Below are 25,001 nucleotides of genomic sequence, written 5' to 3' on the forward strand. Positions count from 1 at the left end.
TAAACTCTACTCTTGTGCATGCTGAGCAATAACAGAATAGGCAATATAAAACACAGCTTTAGTAATGGTGATATCATCCTGGGATGTTCAACACTGTGCTGAACAGCCATATGGAAAATGTCCATGGCTATTAACAGTCGCATAAAAGAAGTGTTCCTGATGCTAAGACACCTAGCTCTAGCTTCATGTATTCATGGCAACCTCAAATAAGTAAGACGTTTGAGGTTAGGGGTTTATGGCCACATAAAAGAAAAGAGGCTTGAGGTTTTTTTTCCCCCCTAACAATGCTGGTGTTTTGTGAGACTCTGAAGATAACGCTAGCAAGCTAACAATATGTTTTCTATGAATTCTAGTAACCATTGTTAGGATAGCTGACTTCAAATCAACTTAAATTTAGACATAATAGAAAACTATTATTTAAATCATAAGGAATAAAAACCACTGCCTTGTACAGAGGTATTTTTGCCAAACATAGAAGTATCACAGCATTCTTCTCTTCTAATATGTAACTACAAAAAGATTAGCCATACTTTTAATGTCTCTTACTGGTCTGAAATGGATTATATGCAGCAAATCTTTTGGTGATTGTGTCAGTAAAAAATAAGAAATATATTTTATCCTCAGAGTCCTCAACATAAACAATCTGGCTCATACAGAGAATAAAAATCCCTAATTTATTCAATATATTATTGTATTTTAGATTTCTTTTTATAATAACTGATAATTGATGTCCTTTTAAAATGTTAATCTAATTTTTCCTAATAACAGACTGTTAATACATATAATTTGGGAAAATTAAAATTTTAGCTTGAAATTAATTTTAAACCCTTGATTTGTAGAAGTTAGCTGCTTAAAATGTAACAAATAAATAAATAAATTTAACCTTATACATATTTTATAATGATAAATACTTAGATATTTAGAATACCTATGTATGAAAACTACAGAAAAAGTTTCTATCAAGGACTACCAAAATCTCTGGTAATTTTAGTTAATGTTGGTTTTTTTTTTCAATCAATTGGATGATAAACTGCTTCTTTTGTTATTTGGAAAAGATCTAGTAATCTTATTTCAATCTGCCACAATTATCTGCATGACAGACTATTGAAATCAATATTTTCAAATCAACATGAAAAGTACAAGGCTGACACCCTACCCTTCACTGGAACAAAAAATCTGTTAAAGCCTTATTTCCCGCATTCTCTTAGTTCTACCAAATAAGCCATTTGGAGTTTTTTAAAGGCTAGCTAAACAAAACAAAAAAAGGTCACTGTATCTGTAGCTCTTTTGATTATTGGTCTTTGCCTTTAACTAACAACTAACCAAACTAAAACCCTGTCCCATATATACAGTTTTCCTTAGAAGAGTCAAACATTCCTGTGAAGCTTTAAAGACAGACACTGAAAACCATTCAGAAGTTACTGCTAACTTGTAGTCTGATTCCACTACCTGCTAAGTGAAACTGGGAGGCTTCTATATCAACTGAGTATAATGCGTGGGTCATTGTGCTGGCAAAATGAATATTAGGAGGAAAAGTCAAGTAAGCTTTATGATAGCACTCTAATTCTTCTCTGATATTTCTTTTTCAAAAAAGCTTCCAAATATCTAGGAACTATCTGCAAACACAGTACATTGTTGTTGCAGAAAAAAAAAAAAAACATATTTATCAATTTATAAACTGTGTTTAAACTAATTAGATGGAAGATTCATTTAGATTCTCTTGTTATACAGATTTCATTTATAAAGTAGATTTTATTCATTTTTAAAAAATTTTATTTAAGTTATACAAGTTTCATGTATTTCATACATACAGATTTAGGAACATAATGATTATTCATTCTTAGAAAAAGTAATGTGAGGTGGATGTTGTAGCATAGCAAGTTATATATATGTATATAACTCTGACTTTCAAAAATAAATAAGTTTGTAAAAAAAAGCAAAAGAGAAGGCATGAAACATTTTCTTGAAAAGAATTACATTTTTCTTAGAGTTTGCATTTATATTATGTAATCAGGAAGGTTCTTTTGGATTCTAAAATGGCTAGACTTGCTGATGCTGACAAACTCCTGAACTGTACACTAAAAAAATGTTTTTCAGTACATATGAAAAATAATGAACACAAATTTCTTATCTAAAACTTATACTGGTAAAATGTAATGCCTGAAAATTCAGAGAGCAAAAGGGACAGGAAAAGAAAAATGAACTTACTTAGAAAATCTTGTGGTAAACAGAACTAAAAGATGTTTATTCTGGTGGCAAAATATTTAAGATATATCTTTTTATTTTAATTATTGCTAAAATATTCACTTGAGAGTCAGAGAGAGTCCATCTCCTGGTTTACTCCTCAAATGTGCACAACGGCCAGGATTAGGCTGGGGTGACCCCAAGAGCCAGGAACTCAGCCTAGGCCTCCCATGTGGGTCACAGGAATTACTGGAGCCATCACTGCTGCCTCCTAGGTTTTGTATTAGCAGGAAGCTGGTGTCAGGAACCAGAGCCAGCTTTCAAACCCAGGTATTCCAGTGTGAGATGTGGGCATCTTAACTGCTGCCAAAAATTTCTGAAACCTAGGCAATCATGTTTTAAATAATAAACACCTTCCATGAACTTTTAGAAGAGTCCTCTTAGATCACAGAAACCCACAGCAATGAAATCTATTGCCTATAGAAAAACAACTTCAGGGAACAAATGAAACAGGATAAATGAGAATCTAAAGGCACAAAGGTAAAAGTGAATCATATCCTGCCCCCCTCATCTACCAAAAACAAAATAAAACAAAAACAAAAAACCAAAACCCAAGGCAAACAGGGCAATGTGTAGTCTTACCAAGTTCTCACTGAAACATGCAATGGTAGTCCCAACGAAAATTAAGAAAAACTAAAGGTTTTATAGTATCTGTGTTTGTGAGTTGTCCTTTAAGAGAAACACTAACTACAAACTTTCCTGAAGATAACTTAAATAGGTTTGGACATAAGGATCCATCAAATAAGATTACAAAGAGTTGTTTTCAACATCTTAGAAATAGCTTCCGACTTGCTGCCTAAAGCTATATAACTTAGAAGAAGGAATATAGTGCTGTGATTCAAGGCAGAGCTGTGAGCTGAATTTGAATCATAGTCCCAGAATATGGGAAAACCTGGTATGTGTTAAAGATTTGGTATATGCACACTATAATAACAAATGAAGATTTTATGTAGGTAGGATTCCAGAATAGTAAAAAATGGATGATACAGAGTACCTTAAATTCCAAAGTGGCAAAGGTAATTTCATCGACTTGAAACAAAGGAACACATTAACTTCTATTTAGTGATAATTTGTTCTGATTTAAAGACCTTCTGAGAGAGGGACAGGTGTTTGGCACAGCAGATAAGATACCACTTGGGATGCCTGCCTTCCAAATTGGAGTGCCTAGGTTCAAGTCTCATGTGGGAGACCCAGATTATGTTTATAGCTCCTGACTTCAGCTTTGGCCCTGCCTGGTTATTTGTAAGCATTCGGGGAATGAACCAGCAGATTGGAGTGCTTTCTGTCTACCTCTCCCTCATCCTTCTTCCCTTACTTCTCCACCCCCCAGACAAAAAAAGGATTGAAAAAAAAAAAATATATATATATATACACACACACACACACTGTAAATTAAAGCACAAGTTAAAGAGCAAAATCAAAGTAAAAATATAGATATATTCCTAAATTAGATCCCAATCACTTTTGGGAGAGGAGAAATAGAGGGATTTAGAGCTGCTTTTCATTTACCAGAAGTCTCTGATCTCTGTAGAATGATGTATGTGGATGCTGACACATAAGTGAGGCTGACTATCAGTCATGGTTTGGGGTACTTCACCATACACACCTTTTAATTTGAGTTTCAAATGGCAGGGGGCAGGGATAGATTTTGTCTCCACTTTACAAATGGGAAAACATAATCAGAGAGATTAAGTAATTTCTTGTTCTAATATCACTTAACTAACATCTAATTGCTCCCGAGATGAAACTGGGACTTTTCCCTTACATTTTTGCTTTGTCAGCCATACTACTTTTCCAACACATGGACAGCATTGCCTAAATAATCACAATCTGTATGCATAAAAGCCACCCAGAAATGACTTTTAAAAAAGAGAATTTCAGAAAACAACTATGTCCCTGGAAAAGATATCAACCTGATATCCAGTTGCATTCTAAACTGAAAATCTGAGAATTAATGGCAAGATCTAACCTTCCCCATATTTGTGAAATTATACTTCTCTGATATTTTATATTCTCTTGAATAAATCATTTCAATTTTAGCTAGAAGTGCTACAGAGTATCAAGTGTCAAAATAAGAGCAACTGTCCTAGAACATGAAAGTAGTGTTTTTCCCAACACATGTACATAGGGTTTGACATCTGAAAAAATGAGCAAAGTAGAATGCATAAGAAAGGGTTTTCAATTGAGCTTAAACATTAACTGAAAAGCGGCTGCAATAATACCTAATATGCCACATGTTTTTCTTATAAAGAGCCTTCAAGAAGTTTTTAGAAAATGCACATTATAAAAACACTATGCGGGCCTGCTCCGAGGCTCAATAGGCTAATCCTCCACCTTGCGGCGTCGGCACACCGGGTTCTAGTCCCAGTCGGGGCGCCGGATTCTGTCCCGGTTGCCCCTCTTCCAGGCCAGCTCTCTGCTGTGGCCAGGGAGTACAGTGGAGGATGGCCCAAGTCCTTGGGCCCTGCACCCCATGGGAGACCAGGATAAGTACCTGGCTCCTGCCATCGGATCAGCGCAGTGCGCTGGCCGCAGGGTGCCGGCCACGGCAGCCATTGGAGGGTGAACCAACGGCAAAGGAAGACCTTTCTCTCTGTCTCTCTCACTGTCCACTCTGCCTGTCAAAAAAAAAAAAAAAAAACACACACACACAAAAAAAATAAACAAACAAACAAAACCACTATGGATTTCATTTTTTTGCAGTAAAATAAACTTATCTTTTAATTCTTAATAAAAATAAACTTTATTAAAGAAGCTAAAGTTAACACAGAATAACACTTCTGAAATGGTATACCTATAAAGAAAAAGTTAAACATAAGCATGGTCTTAATTCCATACACTTATTGATTGACTGTGACAATTCTAAGTTGCTCACTTCATTTATCAATTCACAGAAAAGTCCTAGTCCTATCATGTTTATTCTCAGCCTCCTGCCCTGGCATCAAACTGATCCTGCTTCAGGCTCCACCTGGAGGACACACTCACGGTCCTGCCAGGACCTTCCTATAGAGCTGGGTTCTGACTTGAATTCAGCATCAGTTACCCAGTCAGAGCTTTTCCACCACTGGACAGGACAGTAAATAGTACTTCTTAGTCTGAGCAGAGTTAAGGAGGCTTTACCACAAGGACCTCAAAAATCCCTGAGCCTGCTTTCTCCCTGCAAAGCTGGGGAGGGGTAATGAGAGGGCCAAGTGCTCTGGGGCACACAGGAGGGCAGGGGCTGCCTTAGGGGGCCATGTTTCTTGTGAGGAGCACAAGTGGAAGTGGCCAGCATGGACATCATGGAGAATTCCAGCTTTATTCTGTCAAGGCATGGGTGCCCATGGCGTACACTGTGGCACCCTTCTGCACCAGCCCAGCTGTGTTGGTTACGCAGTGGATCACTTTGGGGGCCAACTGTAAGGCACTCAGCTTCTCTCAACAGGTCTGATAATGACCCCAGGTTGCACGTTGGACCCATCTCATCCACGAAAAGTCGGGATGATGTGCGGCTTCACAGGCAGGAATGGGATGTCACTGTGCCTCACAGTCTCCTTGTTGGGTAGGTCAGGTTCACACCCATCTTACTGAGCACCAGGGACAGGTCCATTTCCAGGGAGCTGGCCATTATCTTGTGAGCCAAGAAGCCTCTAGGGGAAGGCCAGAAAGTACAGAGCCCACTTGTGCAGATGGAAGAGGCCAGGTCCAGGAGTTCTGAGCAGCTTCCGGCCAGGATTGGAGGCAAGATATGAAGGGCCCCACACCCACAGAGTCATGCCCAGGCCGCAGCTTAATTCTATTTTTGAATAACATGTTTAATTATTCATTTAAAAGGCAGAGTTACAGAGAAAAGGAGAGAAAGAGATCTGCCATCTGTTGGTTCACTCCACAAATGACAGAAACAGCCAGGTTGAAGCTGGTAGCTTCATCTGGGTCTCCCACATGGGTGGCAGGGACTCAAGTACTTGGACCATCTTCTGTTGCCTTCTCAGGTGCATTAGCAGGGATCTGGATAGAAAGCGGAACAGCCAGGACATGAACTGGTGCCCATATGGAATGCCAGCATTGTAGGTGGCTTAACCCTTTACACCACAACACTAGCCCCTTAATTATATTTTTGCACACTTTGTAAAGCTTCTCCCTACATTGTGACTCTTACATTCCTCCTACTGAGTGGTATGGTCTATGACTTTTCTCTCTAACCTAAGTGGGACTTTGTGACTACTTAGGTCAAAATAATATAAGAGAAATGATGTTCTGTGACTTAAAGTTACAAGGAAACAATGAACAAACAAAAAGATGACCTATACGATGGGGGAAATGTTTATGTACTGGATAAGGGATTAATTTCCAAAATATATAAGGACCTATAACTCAATAGCCAAAAAACTAAAAACTGATAACCCAATTTAAAAATGGGTTGGGGTGCCAGGATTTAAGTCCTGGCTTTGCTCCCAATTCCAGCTTCTTGTTAGTGTACATCTTAGAGGCACAGGTGGTGGCTCAAGTAGTTGGGTCCCTGCCACCCACGCAGGATTCAGCTCTCAGGTTCAGTCGAACCCAGCTCCAGCTGTTGTAGGCATCTGGGAAGTGAAACAGTAGATGGGAGCTCTCTGTGTCTTTGACCTGAAATATATACTTTTTAAGTGGGCTTTTAAAATTTTTTAAAAACAAATTGATAACTCAATTTAAAAATGAACTAAAGTTGGCACTGCGGCTCACTAGGCTAATCCTCCGCCTTGCAGCGCCGGCACACCGGGTTGTAGTCCCGGTCGGAGCGCCAGATTCTGTCCCGGTTTCCCCTTTTCCAGGCCAGCTCTCTGCTGTGGCCAGGGAGTACAGTGGAGGATGGCCCAAGTCCTTGGGCCCTGCACCCCATGGGAGACCAGGATAAGTACCTGGCTCCTGCCATCGGATCAGCGCGGTGTGCCGGCCTCAGCGCGCCAGCCGTGGCGGCCATTGGAGGGTGAACCAACGGCAAAGGAAGACCTTTCTCTCTGTCTCTCTCTCTCACTGTCCACTCTGCCTGTCAAAAAACAAAAACAAAAAAAAAAAAAAAAAAAAAAAAAAAACCTAAGGACTTGACAGTTCCCCAAAGAAGACATACAAATGTCTAACAAGTATATGAAAAAATGTTTTATATCACTCATCATCAGGGCAATGTAAATCAAAACCACAATGAAACATCACTCCTTACCTGTTAGAATGGAATTATCTAAAAAAACAAAATATATAATCATGGTTGGCTAGAATGTAGCAAAATTGAAACCCATGCACATTGTAGATGGGGGGAAAATGGTACAGTTGCTACAGAAAACTGTATGAGGCTGCTCAAAATAAATAAGTAAATAAGTGAATGAATGAATGGATGAATGAATAGAATACAGACCTGCCATATGATCTAGCAATCCCACTTTTGGATATTTATCTAAAATAACTGAAATCAAAGTCTTGAAGAATAGCACTCCAATGTTCATTCAAGCATATTCACAACAGTCAAGATGTAGAAACAATCCAAATATCAGTCAACAGATGAATGAATGGATAAAGAGAATGTGGTATATAAATACAGTAGAATCCTAGTCAACCTTAAAAAAGGAAGTCTTTCATTATTCTTAGGTGTTTAAAATCCAATTGAAAATTGATCCCTGTTAAAAATAAGAGTGGGAATAAGAGAGGGAGGAGATGTACAGTTCGGCACACATTCCCTTGGACTTATCCCTAAGGGTAAAGCTAAAAATTTGCCATGGGACTCCAAATCCCATTATGTTTGCAGGTACCAATGCCATCTTACTAGTTAAAGTGATCAGTTTAAGTTCATAACTGATCATAAAGTAGGATTAAGTGTCAAAGGGATCACATAAGTAAGACCAAGTGTCTGCTAATAATAATTGATAGAATTAAAAAGGAGAGAATGATCCAACATGGGAAGCAGGACATACAGCAGACTCATAGAATGATAAATGCCCTCAACAGCACTCTGGCTTCAGAATAAGCCCTTAAGGCATTCAGATCTGGCTAAAAAGCCCATGAAAACATTTTAGGCATGGAAAGCTAAGACACTGTGTCAAAAAATGACCTACATGAATGATCCCTGTGAATGAGATCCCGGTGGAAAGAAAGGGCCATCAAAGAAGGAGGTACCTTTCTCTGAAGGGAGGAGAGAATTTCCACCTTGATTATGGCCTTGTCTAAATAATGTCAGAGTTTGTGGACTCAAAAGGCTTCCATAACCTTGGAAGCTCATGACAAGAGCCTTGGGTGATCACCAACATCATAAATAAGAGCGTAAATTGTTAATTCAACAACAGGAGTCTCTGTGCACTTGCTCCCCATGTAGGACCTCTGTTCTTAATGTGTTGTATTATGAGTATTAATGGTAAAACTAGTCTTCAAACAGTACTTTATACTTTGTGTGTCTGTGTGGATGCAAACTGTTGAAATCTTTACTTAGCATAGAGTTGATCTTCTATATATAAAGATCATTAAAAATGAATCTTAATGAAGAATGGAATGGAAGAGGGAGTAGGAGTTGGGATGTTTTGGCGGTGGGAGGCCGGGTATGGGGGAAGAATAGTTATAATCCAAAAGTTGTACTTATGAAATTTCTATTTATTAAATAAAAGCTTTATATAAAAAAGGAAGTCCTTCATATACTACAACATGGATGAACCTTAAAGACATTATACTAAGTGTTTAAATATTTCATACAATGAAAGAACTGGTTGCTAGGAGCTGAAGGGAGGAGGAAATGGGAAGTTACTAAACAGGCATAAAGTTTCAGTTAAACAAAATAAGTAAGTCCTATAGACCTGTTATACAACACTGTCAATAAGATTGAATGATAAATTTAAAATGTGTTAAGAGGATAAAGTCTCATGTTAAGTCTTCTTATCACAATAAAAGAATTATTTCAGAATGTTTTCATTTTGCTGCCTTTTATACATACTAAACACTTCGCATAGTTCTTGTTAAATTTATTCTTACATAGACTATTTATTTTAAAAGATTCATTTATTTGAAAGGCAGAGTTACAGAGAGATGGGGAGAGACAGAGTGTGAGAGAGGGAGAAAGAGATAGAAATCTTCCATTCACTGGACCAGGCCAAAATCAGGAGCCTGGAACTCCACATGGGTAGCAGGGCCCAACAACTTGGGCCATCTTCCGCTGCTTTCCCAGGCACATTAGCAGGGAGCTGGATGGGAAGTGGAGTAGCCAGGACTCATATGGAATGCCGGAGTCACAAATGATGGCTTTACCCACTGTACTACAACACTAGCCCAGAATATTATTTATTTTTGATACTACTGTAAAGAGTCCTTTTAAACTTTGCTGCCTTTTATACATAGTAAACACATTTTTTAAATAAACTTTTTGAGGTATAATTCACATATAGTAACATGTACCTATTTGAAGTTTGATGAGTTTTGACAAAGGTATACACTTGCATATTCACAAAGATAATGAAGTTATACATCCCTTGTATCCCTAGAAAATCTGCTCATATTCCTTAGAAGTTAATCCCAACTACTCTGATCCCAGGAAACACCTGATCTGCTTTCTACTACTTTACATTAGTTTTGTCTGCTGTAGAATTTTATGTAATATCATACTTATCCTCTTTTGTGTTCTCAGCATAGTATTTCTGAGATTTATATATTGCTATATTTTGTGTCTCAGTGGCTTGTTCATCTGTGTTGCCATGTAGCACGGGTTGATTAATTCTTATCCAAAATGCTTGGAACCAGAAGTGTTTCATATATTGATGTTGCCTGGATTCTACAAAATTTGAGCACCCCTAATCTGATAATCCAATTTTCCTAATCCTAGTATTAATATAATCCTACTCTGAAAATAATAATCAAAATCTTCAGATTTCAGATTTTTGGATTAGGGGTGTTCAATTTGTGTTCTGTTGTATGGATATATCACGCTGCGCTTATTCTTTTATCTGTTCAGGAGCATTTTATTTTGTCTAGTTCCTAAGTACTAGTGATAAAATTGCTGTAAACATTTGTGTACAAATTTTTATGTGGACATATGTTTTTAGTATTTTTCAGTAAATATGAATGAAACTGCTAGGTCATGCAGTAAGTGCCAGTTTAACTTACACGAAATGGGCCAACTGTTTTTCCACCAGTAGTATTTGAGTTCTAGTTGCTCCATATTGTTGCCAACATTTGTTACTGCCAGTCTTCTAAATTTTAACCTTTCTTTTAGGTGTAAGGTGGGATCTCAAGGTAGATTTAATTTGTATTTCCTTGATAACTGATGATGCCGAAGATCATTTTTATGTGCTTCTTGGTCATTTGGGTATATTCTTGCAATATAATTTATTTTTGAATATTAATTTTGTACCCAGTTATTTTGATAACCTTACTTTTTTAGCTTAATAATTTAGTGTAGTTTTTAAAATTTTCTATGTACAAATAATTTCTAGTGAATGATGGTGGTTTTATTTTTCCCTTTTCACACCTTAGACCTTTTATTTCTTCTACTTGTCATAGGATTTTTCACTGTGATGTTGAATAGAAGTGATAGTGAACTTCCCCATCTTTTATTTTGTTTCAAATGGAAAGCTTTAATGTTTCATAATTAAGTACAATGTTTTCTATAGGAGTTTAATAGATATATTTTATTAATGAAGTTTTCTGTTCCCAGTTGGTAAGAATTACATTTTATTTCTCCTCTGGACCATGAATCAGTGTTGACATTTTTCAAACTTCTTTTGGGGGGTTATATATTGAAATTATTGTTCTGGGAGATGCATTGTGGGGCTGCAGGTTAAATTGCTGCTTGGGATGCCAGTATTCTATATTGGAGTACTGGTTTGAGTCCAGGCTACAACACTTCTGATCTTGCTTACTATTAAATGCACCTGAGAGACAGCAGATGATGGCTCAAATGCCTAACTCCCTGCCACCTATATGGGAGACTGGGATGAAGTTCCTGGATGTTGGTTGCAGCCTTTCCCAGCCGAAGCTAGTGAAGGCATTTGGGGAGTGAATCAGTGGATGAAAAATCTTTCCTTCTCTCTGTTACTCTGCCTTTCAAATAAATAAATAATTTGCTCAAAAATGTTTAAAAATTTATTTGACACAGTGAGAAAGAGAGAGAGAGAGGGAGAGAGAGAGGTCTTCCTTCTGTTGGTTCACTCCCCAAATGGCAGCCACAGCTGGTGCTGCGCTGATCCAAAGCCAGGAGCCAGGTGCTTCCTTCTGGTCTCCCACGAGGATGCAGGCGCCCAAGCACTTGGGCCATCCTCCACTGCCCTCCCGGGCCGCAGCAAAGAGCTGGACTGGAAGAGGAGCAACCGGGACTAGAACCTGGTGCCCATATGGGATGCCGGTGCTGCAGGCGGAGGATTAACCAAGTGAGTCATGGTGCTAGCCCCTAAAATTTATTGTTTTACTTTTCTTCTTTATTCTGTTAATGTGGTTACTTACTTTGCTTGAGTTTTGAAATATTAAGTAATTTAGTACTCTAGAATACACTCAAATTGCTCATTATTTATTAACCTTTTTATATATCTCTGTTGAACTTGTTAAAATATTAATGTTCATTTATGATTTTTGCATCTATGTTCATAACTGAAACTGGCCACTAATTTTCCTTTCTTACAGTAAACTTGAGGTGATTTTGTTTAAAAAATTTTAAGAGGAGCCAGTGTTGTGACGCAGTAAGTTAATCCTCCACCTGCAGCATCGGCATCCCAAATGGGCACCGGTTCTAGACCCGTCTACTTCTCTTCCGATCCAGCTCCCTGCTATGGCCTGGGAAAGTAGTAGAAGATGGCCCAGGTACTTGTGCCCCTGCACCTGCGTGGGACATGCAGAAGAGGCTCCTGGCTCCGAATTGGCTCAGCTCCAGCCATTGCAGCCATTTGTGGAGTGAACCAGTGGACAGAAGACCTTTCTCTCTGTCTCTACCTTTGTCTGTCTGTAACTCTACCTCTCAAATAAATAAATAAAATCAGAAAAGGAAGGAAGGAAGGAAGGAAGGAAGGAAGGAAGGAAGGAAGGAAGGAAGGAAGGAAGGAAGGAAGGAAGAAAAGAGCATAAGAATATCATACATGTCTGCCTTATTATCTTGGGATATTTGTTCTTGTAAGCCAGTCACTATACTATAAAAAAGCCCAAACTACAGAAGCAGAGAGACCAAACAGACAGCCCACATGAAGGTGTCCCAACTGACAATCCATCAGAAGTCCAAGTGGAAAGCCGCCCTGGACATCATGGAACAGAAACAAGCCACTCCCAGTATGTCTTGTTGGAATGCCAAATACTTGTAACTCTATGAACTATTGTAATAAAATGGTTGCTTTATGTCAATAGTTTTTTTTTTAATGCAGAAATAGGTAACCTAAAAGAGGAAGAATAGGGAAATATCATTAAGATTGTTCAAACCATAGTTTTACAAGAATTAGAGTACATCTTTGAGCACATGTGAAATGCATGTAACAAAGTAATTCAGCTGGCACGTAGCTAGCCAGATACATGCCATGGAGTTGCTCTTTCTGGGAAAAAAAGTACTGACATACAAATGTAAGAGAGCTAATTTGGGCAGGTGTCATAGTGCAGTATGCTAAGTCACAGCTTGCAGTGCTGGTATTCCATATCGGTGCTAATTCGAGTCCCAGCCACTCCATTTTTGATCCAACTGCCTCCTGGTATACCTGGGGAAGCCCTGAGAAAGCAGTGGAAGATGGCTCAGGCCCTTGGGCCCCTGCACCATGTAAGAGACGTGGAAGAAGCTCTAGGTTCTTGGCTTCGGCGTGGTCCAGCTCTGGTTGTTGTGGCCATCTGGGAAGTGAATCAGCAGATGGAAGCTCGCTCTCTGTCTCTCCTTCTGATCGTTCTATAACTCTAATTTCAAATAAATAAATATATCTTTAAAAAGAAAAAGCTAACCTAATTTATGTCAGTAGTCAAAGGAACAATGATATATTTTATGAGATACTATGATAATTTTGTAGGAGTTTCAAACAGTGGTCATCAAGAACTTCATGTCTTCTCAACGTGATCAGGAAATCAACCATTTATTCCACACCTAGGTTCAAACTAATATCATTAACTATAAAATTGAAGATTTCTTTCTGTGTTTCTCTCTACAGAGATACTAAAATACAATCCTAGTTTAAAAGAATTGGGGTATGCTAAGAAGACAATTTGTTGAAAATATTCTTTTTGGATAACAAAAATTTCTTTAAAAACATTTATCTTAATATGTATATGTTTAATACAGAAAGGGGGGAAAACACTTGTAAGTCATTTGTATTTCTGATGCTTTTTCTTTCCTGTGCTTTTCAAAGCATATACAAAACACAGCATATAGTATTTCAAAATGGAGTTCATATGCTATATATGATTTCAAATCTTTTTTTCTGAACAAATGACATTGTGAGCATTTTTCCACATCCTTAAAATATTCCTTCAGAATTATTCCTGAAAATAATAACTTTAATGGTTACTTAAGACCTATATGTATTTATTGTAATTTATGTAATCATCCTCCTGTTTTTGAGCACTTAGGGCATTTTTGAAATTTTTGCTACTATCAATAACATTGTGATAAAAATCTGTATACTGATTTTCCTTAGTGGAATTACTTTGTAAAAGGAATGAGCATTTAAATTTTTTAAAAAATGTATTTTAATTTTTTTAATTTGAAAGGCACAGATGGAGAGAAAGATAGACAAAGATAGACACACACAGATCTTCCATTCACTGGTTCATTCCCCAAATGCCTGCCAACAGCAGGGGCTTGGCCAGGCCAAAGCCAGAGGCCGAGAACTCAATGTCTCCCACATATGTGGCAGGGACCCAACCACTTGAGCCATCATCTGGTGCCTTCCAGAATGCACCTTAGCTGGAAGCTGGAATTAAAAAGCAGAGCTGCATCCTGATATGGGATGCATGTGTCCCAAGCATTTTCTTGAATTGCTGCTCCAAATGCTCATCTTCCTCCTCCTTTTTTATTTGTTAACAAAGATGATGATCCTCTTTTATTTTAAAATTATATATTATTATTTTAAGAGTTTATCTATTTGAGAGATGAAAGAAAGAGGGAAACAGAGAGACAGAGCTCTCAACCACTGGTTCACTCTTAAAATGTCTGTAATGGCAGGAGGTAGGCCAAGATGAAGTCAGGCACTGGGAACTCAGTCCAGGTGTTGCACATGGGTGGCAGGAACCCAATTACTTGAGCCATCACCACTGCTTCCCAGAGTCCACACTACCAGGAATCTGGAGTCAGAAGCCAGAGGCAGGTATCAAATCTAGGCACTCCAATATGGGATGCTGGCATCTTAACCAGTGTCTTCACCTAACAGGCCAAATGCCTGTCCCAAGTTTTCTCGATGAAGTTTAATTCCTTGCATCCATTCAGTAGTGCAAAAGCATTTAACTTAATAAATTCTTTTTTCTCCCAAAGAAACCTTTTATTTAATGACTACAAATTTCATAATTACAACTTTAGGAATATAGTGATTCTTCCCACCATAGCTACCCTCCTACATAATATAGCATCTAAGTAAAATGTAAAATATCTGAGATAGAAGATGTTTCAGTAAGTAATTAGGATGTACAATTTGTACTAATACAACATAGGTAAAAGTTTTCATTTGGGAAATAAAAAGTACAAGTCAAATTACAGGTGCTTTGTAGAAATAAGTTCAGCCTTATGAGTCAGAGCACTGGAACTCTAGGTTAGTTTTCTTTGTGATTTTAGGTAAATTTAAACATCATTTGCAACTCATTTTCCTAATCTCTACAATAAAATCTATTTCTACCTCATAAGGAAGTCAGAAAACAAATAAGACCATACCTTTCTCTCTGTCTCTCTTTCTCACTGTCTAACTCTATCTAAAAAAAATTAAAAATAAATAAATAAATAAATAAAAGGGCCGGCGCCATGGCTCACTTGGCTAATATTCCGCCTGCAGCACCAGCATCCCATATGGGCGCCATGTTCTAGTCCCAGCTGCTCCTCTTCCAGTCCAGCTCTCTGCTGTGGCCCGGGGAAGGCAGTGGAGGATGGCCCAAGTGCTTGGGCGCCTGCACCTGCGTGGGAGACCAGGAGGAAGCACCTGGCTCCTGGCTTCGGATTGGCGCTGCGTGCTGGCTGTAACAGCCATTTGGGGGGGTGCACTAATAGAAGGAAGACCTTTCTCTCTCTCTTTCTCACTAACTCTATCTAAAAAATTAAAAAAAAAAAAAAAGACTATATAGAGGTCAGTGCTGTGGTGTAGCAGGTAAAGCTACTGCTTGCAATGCCAGCATCCCATATGGGTGCTAGTTAGAGTCCTGGTTGCTCCACTTGCAATCCAGCTCTCTGCTATGGCCTGGGAAAGCAGTAGAAGATGGCCCAGTGCTTGGGCCCCTGCACCCATGTGTGAGACCTGGAAGCCTGGTTCCTGGCTTCATATCATCCCAACTCCAGCTGTTATGGCCATTTAGGGAGTGAACCAGCAGATAGAAGACTTCTCTCTTTCTCTCTCTGCCTCCACTTCTCTGTAATGCTGCCTTTCAAATAAATAAATACATCATAAAAAAAAGAAGGTAATATAACAAAATATTTTAAGAATATAATCTTTCAATTCCTAATTCTGACATCTATTATTTATGTGACTGTGGGCAATTCATGTATTTGTTTTTGTGTTAGTTTTCTCAATTATAAAATGGGGATGATAATAAATACCTTAAATAATTGTTGTGATGACTAAACAATAAAATCTAAATTAAAGCACTTAGAATCTTGCTTCACACATACCAAGTACTCAATAAATATTATATAATAACTAGTAATTTATGTAAAAGTGATACATAGGTAAAATGCTTTCTTTAAAAAAAGATTTATTTCTTTATATATTTGAAAGACAGAGTGGCAGAGGGTGGGGGAAAGAGAGAGAAAACATCATCTTCCATTTGCTAGTTCACTCCTCAAATGTCTACAATAGCTGGGGCTGGGCCAGGCCAAAGCCAGCAACCCAGAACTCCAACCAAGACTCCTCTGTGGCTGGCAGGAGTCCAGGTAGTTGGGCCTTCCTCTGCTGCTTTCCTAGGTACATCAGGATAGAGCTGGATCAGAAGCAGAACAGCCACAACTCCAAACAGTGCTACGACATGGGATTCTATCACAAGCGGTGGCTTAATCTGCTATGCCACAATGCAGGCCCTGGTAAAATCAGTTTTTAAATCCACTTGGCAAGCAGATCATTTAAATATAAAATAAAATATTCTGAATTGAAAATCAAGTTACAGTTATTTTATCTTTAAACTTCATTATTGTACTTTTAAATTATATTCTAAAAGAAAAAATAAAGGTACAAATTTTACACAATTTTTAAAGCCTGGAAGAATTATAAAACAAAGTTTATCACAAATATAAACAAAATAACTTTCATTTTAGAGAAAATACTATTTCAGTGGTATTCCACTTGACCAGATTTGTCTTATCCACCAAATATTCGTTCAAATATCCTCTCCTCAAGTCATTCAAGCCCCTGCCTTCTCAAATTACCTTCTACAATATTATGCAATTTTCACTGTAATTACCTTGCTTATTTATTTGTTGTTATCTGTCCTTCCCAGGATATAAAGCCATGAAGGGAGAAACTCAATCTTTCCTGTCACTGAATAGACACAATTCAGACACTCCCAAAATGTCTGGCAAATGATTGACTCAACAAATTGATGAAAGATGGCTAAGCACTGAAAAAGCTAACATGAGACTACAAGATCTTCCTTAGTAAGAATAGTCATCTAGATTAGCATTTTTTGAATTTTTTAAAAAAATATGTATTTATTTTCATCTACTTGAATGACAGAGAGATTTTTCCATCAGCTAGCTAACTCCCCAAATGCCAGGCTGAAGCCAGAAGCCCAGAACTCTACCCCACGTGGTGGCAGGGGCCCAAGCACCTCCCTGAATGCATTCGTAGGAAGCTGGATCTAGGGCAGAAGAGAAAGAACTCAAACTGGCACTCTGATATGGAATATGGCTATCTTAAGAAGTAGCTTAGGGCTGGCCCCGTGGCTCACTAGGCTAATCCTCTGCCTTGTGGCGCCGGCACACCGGGTTCTAGTCCCAGTCGGGGCACCGGATTCTGTCCCAGTTGCCCCTCTTCCAGGCCAGCTCTCTGTTGTGGCCAGGGAGTGCAGTGGAGGATGGCCCAAGTGCTTGGGCCCTGCACCCACATGGGAGACCAGGATAAGTACCTGGCTCCTATCATCGGATCAGCGCGGTGTGCCGGCCACAGAGCGCCGGCCACGGCGGCCATTGGAGGGTGAACCAATGGCAAAGGAAGACCTTTCTCTCTATCTGTCTCTCTCACTGTCCACTCTGCTTGTCAAAAAAAAAAAAAAAAAAAGAAGAGAAGAAGTAGCTTAGTACACTGCACAATGACAGTCTCTCTCAAACTATTTCATCATGATCCAAGGTTTAAAAATGTATTTTTTTTCAATATCCAGTAAGCACACACACTCATACAACCAAATTTCACAAAAAATACCATGCTTATATATATATAGTGAATTTTGATATTTTCTATTCCATTCTATACTTTTTCATTAAAAATAAATTTTGTAGCCCACTAAAATGATTTTACATCCAATTATGGTATAAAGCCTTGAATTTGAAAAACAGTATTTAAGGTCAGAAGTTAGAAAATTGGTCTCTGCAAAGCCTTAAAACAAATATGCAATTTTATGTATACATGAGTTTGGTGGTGGGGTAGAGGTTGCCAGTTTCTAGGTTCATGAAAAGGTTTATGTATCCTTAAACTTAAGTGCTTCTACTATCATATAATCATTATTATCTGAGAAGCACTGCACATAAACATGTATAAAAATATGGTTTAATGCAGGGATGGTAGTATCTGATAAGAAAGAGCACTGGCTCTGGAATCTAAAAATGGCCTAGTGCAAATCTTATATTCATCATTTATTGACTCTATGTGACCCTGTATAAGTTACCTTACCTACTGGCCTCAATTTTCTCAACTGGAAAGTAGTTTGGATATCTTGAGGAGTAAAGTAAAACATTTCCAAGAAAATTAACTTCCATACACAAAAAACAAATCTTAAAGTACTATAGTTATCAAACATAAACTAACAGAAAAAAAGATTCATGTAAATATCAAAATTATATTCCAGGATCTTACTTTTCCTCATAGCTAACATGCTGTGTAGGAATAATGACAGCATTTTCCTACAGTTATGAACTTATCAGTTTAGTAAGTGTACCAAGTACCCATAATGTACCAAGTAATTTAGCAAAGTACCAAGCTAATTTAGCAAAGATACAAGCAAACACCCATAATTACAAGAAGCAACTAATGGTTTTTTCAATGAGCATTTCTCACATCACTTAGCTGGCTGCTGCAGAGTGGTGTGGCTGTGGTGGTATTCTGCTTATTGCCTGCCTTCAAAGCTGCATCTCTTCTTGCTTGTTCAAGCAGAACTCTTGCTCTCTCTTTAAGTTCTTCTTGTCTGGATAACATTCGATGCTTAAAAGGAAAGATACAGAATTAGAAGCCAAAAAATAAGGAATATGTAATCTACATTTGTAAACTAATTAAAGTTAACCAATCTCTTGAAATAACAGGGGTCAGAAATCAGACTGTAGCTCCTTGAGATCATGAGATTACCTACAGAGAACATTAATGTTGACTAGAAACTGTGGAATAAATACATAAATCATGACATAAAAGAAACATGTCTTTACTGCCTAAAACTGTATTAAATCTAATTATACTTTGATTAGAACACATTTCCATAAAGCATAAAGCCCATACATATATTCCATCTATTTTTTGCATTTGCTCATATAGAATAATTTGGTAGTCAAAGACATTTTTTAAAGTTCACAGTTTTACATATTTATTTGTTTTAAAATGTTATTTATTTTAGAGGCAGAAAGAGAGAGACAGAGAGAGAGACAGAGAGAGATAAATATATACACAAACAGAAAGGGTTCCCATTTTCTGTTTCTTTCCCCAAATACTACAATAGCTGGGGTTGGGCCACAACAGACCCAGGGGCCAGGAATGCAGTCCAGGTCTCCTACCTGGGAGGTACAAATTACTTGGACCATCACCACTGCCTCCCAGCATCTGCACTAGGGGGAAGTCGACGCTGGAAATCTAACCCAGGCACTCTAATATACGAGATGTGGGTGTCCTGTCAGGCTAAACACCCACTATCCAGTTTTATTTTTATAGTCTTAAAGAATTGTATGTTCCAAATTTGTATGTTGATAGATTTTAAATACCTATGGCAATAATCCTTTAAGTTCTTGACAATTAATATTTATAGAAAATTCAAAACTACTATATTTTGTAAAAAAAAAAAGTCTGGTTTTTTTTTTTTCCATTCCTCATTCTCCTTTTAAGAAAACCACTATACCATATGTTCTTCCAGATTAATTTGTAATTTTAAATTTTTAAATATTGTTTATTTATTTATTTAACATATTTGAAAGGCAGAGAGACAGAGTTTTTAAATTCAATGGTTCACTCCCAAAATGCCTGCAACAGCCACAGTTAAGACAGGCCAAAGCCAGGAACCTAAAACTCAATCCAGGTCTCTCACATCAGTGGAGGGGATACAACTACATGACCCATCACCTCACTGCTTCCCAGGGTAGACATTATTAGGAAGCTGCAGGCAGGAGCAGAGCTGGGACTTGAACAGAACACAGACATGCTAGATATGGGATGTGGGTGTCCCAAGTAGCATCCACCAAACACCTACCCCTAGTATGTAAATTTAGAATATATTTGAAGGACAATTGATATTGGCCATCAGTGAAAATCAGTTCTTAAATAGCGGCACTAAAAAAAAAATGGCAGCACTAACCCAAAAAACAAATATCCATACTCCTTTTAGTCCAAATTACTAGTACTTGGTACTAGAGAGACATAAAGACACTGAGAAAACAAGCTTCCACTCTATTTCCAAATATCTGCCACAGCCAGGTCTGGGGTGGGCCAGGTCTCCTATGTAGGTAACAGGAATCCAATTACTTGAGCAATCATTGCTGCCTCCAAGGTTTTGCTTTGGCAGGACTGAAATCAGGAGCTGGAGTCAGGTATCAGACTCAGGTACCCTGCAGTGGGATACTGGCAACTTAAGCACCATCTGAACCACTGATAGTTAAATGTCTTTTACTTCCCTTTCATTGCACAGTTTTGGTTCAATCATAAGTAGTACTTATGGTCGAGGAAAAGAAAAGCAGTAAATCTATTACTTTATTTGATATTATGTAAAATTAAAATGATCTGTATCTCATTTTTGGGTTTCTCTGTGACCTTTATATTTTAACTATCTAAAATTCTTTATATAAGCAAATAAGGCAATATTTTCCTTAAATTGTATAAGTAATTTGGTTTTCAGTATATTCATAAGACTATGATCTATTACTATAACCCAATTCCAGAACATTTTCATCACTTAAGATTTTAAGGGTACTAATCATACTAATTTACATTAGTATGTAGTATGTAATGTAAATTACTAAACAAAATAGATACAAATGAAATATACCTGGTAATGACAGATTCTAAGTTCATAGTGACAGAGTTTAACAGAATTTGTCACTGCATTTTGATTGATTACAAAATGAATACTTTCTCAAACCAGACACAATTAATCAAATGAATTCTGAATTTTGATGTAAGATCTCTCTTCCACTATTAATAAGAAATGTAAAACTTTTTTTTAAACATTGCTTTCAACTTCCTTTTTTTTTAATTTTTTTTTTTAAATTTTTTGACAGGCAGAGTGGACAGTGAGAGAGAGAGAGAGAAAGGTCTTCCTTTGCCGTTGATTCACCCTCCAATGGCTGCCGCGGCCAGTGCGCTGTGGCCGGCGCACCGTGCTGATCCGATGGCAGGAGCCAGGTGCATCTCCTGGTCTCCCATGGGGTGCAGAGCCCAAGCATTTGGGCCATCCTCCACTGCACTCCCGGGCCACAGCAGAGAGCTGGCCTGGAAGAGGGGCAACCGGGACAGAATCCGGTGCCCTGACCAGGACTAGAACCTGGTGTGCCGGCACCACAGGCGGAGGATTAGCCTGGTGAGCCGCGGTGCCAGCAAGAAATGTAATACTTAAAAACTACACATCTCATATTGGAGTACCTGGGTTTGATATCCAGCTCCTGGTTCCAGTTTCCTCCAGTTTCTCCAGTGGAGACCCTAGGAGACAGTAGCTGATGGCTCCAGTATTGGTTTTCTACAACCTTTGTGATACCTGGATTGACTATCCTGTTTCTGGATTTGGCCCTGCCTAGTCCTGATTATTGCAGATACTTGAGGAGTAAAACCAGCAGACAAGAGTCCTGTCTCTGTATCTCAAATAAAAATACACACATATGCCCACACACATCCATATCACAAAACTACCCTATATTTTATTACATGATGTTTAAGACCTTTGCAGTTAAAGAAACCTAAATTTAAATGTCAGTTAAAATGTCAATTCCAATACTTAATTGCAGGCAAATTGCTCAATCGCTCTAAGCCAGTTTCTTCATTCATAAAACAGGGATTAAAATAGATCAACTCTCATAAGGACAATGTACAAATTAAGTAATAGAGTAAAATATTGAGCACTGGCATACAGTATATATTGGATAAATATTAACTATTTTTGGAGATTTCTTTATTATTTATTTGAAATTCAAAGTGATAGAGATGAAGTGACAGAGATCTTTCTTTTTTTTTCCTTTGACAGAGTTAGACGGTGAGAGAGAGAGATAGAGAGAAGTCTTCCTTCCATTGGTTCACTCTCCAAATGGCCGCTATGGCTGGTGCGCTGCGCCGATCCAAAGCCAGGAGCCAGGTGCCTCTTCCTGGTCTCCCATGTGGGTACAGGCACCCAAGGATTTGGGCCATCCTCCGCTGCCTCCCTGGGCCACAGCAGAGAGCTGGACTGGAAGAGGAGCAACCAGGACTAGAACCTGGTGCCTTATGGGATGCTGGCGCTGCAGGTGGAGGATTAACCTAGTGAGCCACGGCCATGGCGCTGCCCCCCCCCCTTTTTTTTATTTGACAGATAGAGTTAGATGGTGAGAGAGAGATAGAGAAAGGAGAGATCTTTTATCTATCGGTTCACTTCTGAAATACAATAGCTAGACTTAGACCAGACTGAAGCCAGCAGCCAGGAACTCCATTTGGGTCTACTACCCAGGTGGCAAGAACACAAGTATTGGGCCTGGCATTGTGGCACAGCAGGTGAAGCCACGCCATACCTGTGATGCCAGCAAGGGCATCAGCAAGAAGCTAAATTGGAAGTGTGGAGTAGCCAGGACTCAAACCAGGCACTTCATTATGGAATGTAGGCATCCCAAGAAGTAGCTTAAGCCTCTGAGCTTTAACACCAACCCTTGCTAATGATATTTTTTAATCTCACAATTTCTTTATCTTTGAAATGAAGAACTCAGAGTAGGATCATCTTTAAGATCATACCAGTTGTAAATTCTGTGATTTTGTAGACTTTTTTTTTTTTAAGATTTATTTATTAGAAAGGCAGAATTATAGAGAGCAAGGTTGTCCATCTGTTGGTTAACTCCCCAAATGGTTTCAACAGCTAGGGCTGGGCCAGGCTGAAGCCAGGAGCCAGGAGCTTTGTCTGGATCTCCCACGTGGCCCACGTGGGTCCAGGAGCCCAAGTACTTGGCCATTTTCTGCTGTTTTCCCAGGCATGTTAGCAGGCAACTGAATCAGAAGTGGAGCAGCTGGGACTGGAATTGGCATCCCTATGGCTAAATCTGTTAATCCATAGCACCAGTCCCAGTACTATAGTCTTTATTGATTCCAACCATCTATATAGACTGAAAAAGTATTTTGGTCTCAACAGCATATAAACATAAGTTTCTTTTGCTTTTTGTTTTGTTTTGTTTTCTAGTTAGAAATTCTTATGATAGAGATTTTAGAAAATATATACAAGTAAAAAGAAGAAAAATAAAATAATTGGCAATCCTGGCACTGAGAGATAATTACTAGCGTCACACATTTTTTTAAAAGATTTATTTATTTATTTGAAAGTCAGAGTTACACAGAGAAGGTGAGGCAGAGAGAGAGAGGTCTTCCATCCAATGGTTCACTCCCCAGTTGGCTGCAATGGCCAGAGCTACACTGATCCGAAGCGCCAGGAGCCAGGAGCCTCTTCTGGGTCTCCCACACCGGCGCAGGGGCCCAAGGCCATCTTCTACTGCTTTCCCAGGACAGCAGAGAGCTGGATTGGAAGTGGAACAGCCATTTCTCGAACTGACACCCATATGGGATGCCGGCGCTTCGGGCCAGGGCGTTAACCCACTGCACCACAGCGCCTAGTGTCACACATTTTTAACACTGGTTGTTGCAGGCATTTGAGGAGTGAACTAGCTGATGGAAGATAGCTCTCTCTCTTTCCCTCCCTCTGTTACTCTGCCTCTCAAATAAGTAAATATATCTATTTTTTTAAAAAAGGCATGAGGGTTTTTCAAAACTATATATTAGGAAAAAATAAGGCAAGGATTTCACATTTTTTTTTGCATCAAATAAACTTATCTTTCAATTCCTTGCCCCATGAACGTTTTTGAATTATTTCTGTGGCATGATTGCAATTACTTAATGCTTCAGTTAACTACCATTTGAATACAGTCATCCTTTGGTAAGCACAAGTGATGGGTTCCAGGATCCCCTATGGATTTTCCAGATGCCCAAGTCCCTTATATAAAATAGCTTGGCACTTGTAAAGAATCTATACAAGCTTTCTATACAATATAAATCATCTCTAGATTGCTTAAATATATAAAAAACTGGGGCTGGCGCTGTGGCATAGCAGGTAAAGCTGCCGCCTGCAGCACTGGCATCCCATATGAGTGCCAGTTCAAGTCCCAGCCGCTCTACTTCCAATCCAGCTCTTTCTATGACCTGGGAAAGCTGCAGAAGATGGCCCAAGTCTTTGGGCTCCTGCACCCGCATGGGAGACCCAGAAGAAGCTCCTGGATCCTGGTTTCGGATCAGCACAGCTCCAGCGTTGCAAACAAATGGAGAGTGAACCAGTGGATAGAAGTCTTCTTTTTTTTTTTTTTCTCTCTGCCTCTCCTTCTCTCTGTGTGTAACTCTTTCAAATAAATAAATAAATATTTTTTTATTTGACAGGTAGAGTTATAGACAGTGAGAGAGAGAGAAAGGTCTTCCTTCTGTTGGTTCACTCCCCAAATAGCTGCTATGGCTGGCGCTGTACCCGCCTGAAGCCAGAAGCTTCTTCCTGGTCTCCCGTGTGGGTGCAGGGGCCCAAGCACTAGGGCCATCCTCCATTGCCCTCCCGGGCCACAGCAGAGAACTGGACTGGAAGAGGAGCAGCTAGGACTAGAACCCGGCACCTATATGGAATGCCGGCACTGCAGGCAGAGGATTAACCAAGTGAGCCGTGGCGCCAGCCCCATAAATAAATCTTTAAAAAAAATATAAAAAACTATGCAAATTCTATGTAAATGGTTGACATTGTTTGCGGAATAATGACAAGAAAAGTTCACATGTTTGGTTCAGTCATATTTTTAAAAAATATTTTCAATCTATTATTGACTGAATCAACACACAAGAACACACTGAAATGGGACAAGGAGAGCTGATTACACCATTTCAGAAAGGAACATAAACACAAGTTATCATCTAAATATGTTCTGTTGGGAGTTTCTGAAAAGTCTAGAAAGTGCTATTACCAACGACTATTCTAAGTTGAAAGCAATCCCCAGAGATTCCATCTTGGAGAAATGCTATGATTCAGAG

The 25,001-nt window shown here is 38.7% G+C and overlaps 1 protein-coding gene across 23 annotated transcripts in view; it reads right to left on the reverse strand.

Moving 5' to 3' along the window:
* EHBP1 (EH domain binding protein 1) overlaps positions 1 to 25,001 on the reverse strand; it is a 380,185-nt gene that overhangs the window by 94,370 nt on the left and 260,814 nt on the right. For all 23 annotated transcript variants that reach the window (XM_070069071.2, XM_070069064.2, XM_070069059.2 and 20 more), the window contains one exon: positions 18,588 to 18,731. In XM_070069071.2, the coding sequence (XP_069925172.2) occupies positions 18,588 to 18,731 (144 nt within the window). The remainder of the gene's footprint in view (positions 1 to 18,587; positions 18,732 to 25,001) is intronic.

The sequence above is a fragment of the Oryctolagus cuniculus genome, chromosome 2, assembly GCF_051225735.1.
Source record: "Oryctolagus cuniculus isolate XC-2025 breed Fujian yellow rabbit chromosome 2, ASM5122573v1, whole genome shotgun sequence".
Classification (NCBI taxonomy): domain Eukaryota; kingdom Metazoa; phylum Chordata; class Mammalia; order Lagomorpha; family Leporidae; genus Oryctolagus; species Oryctolagus cuniculus.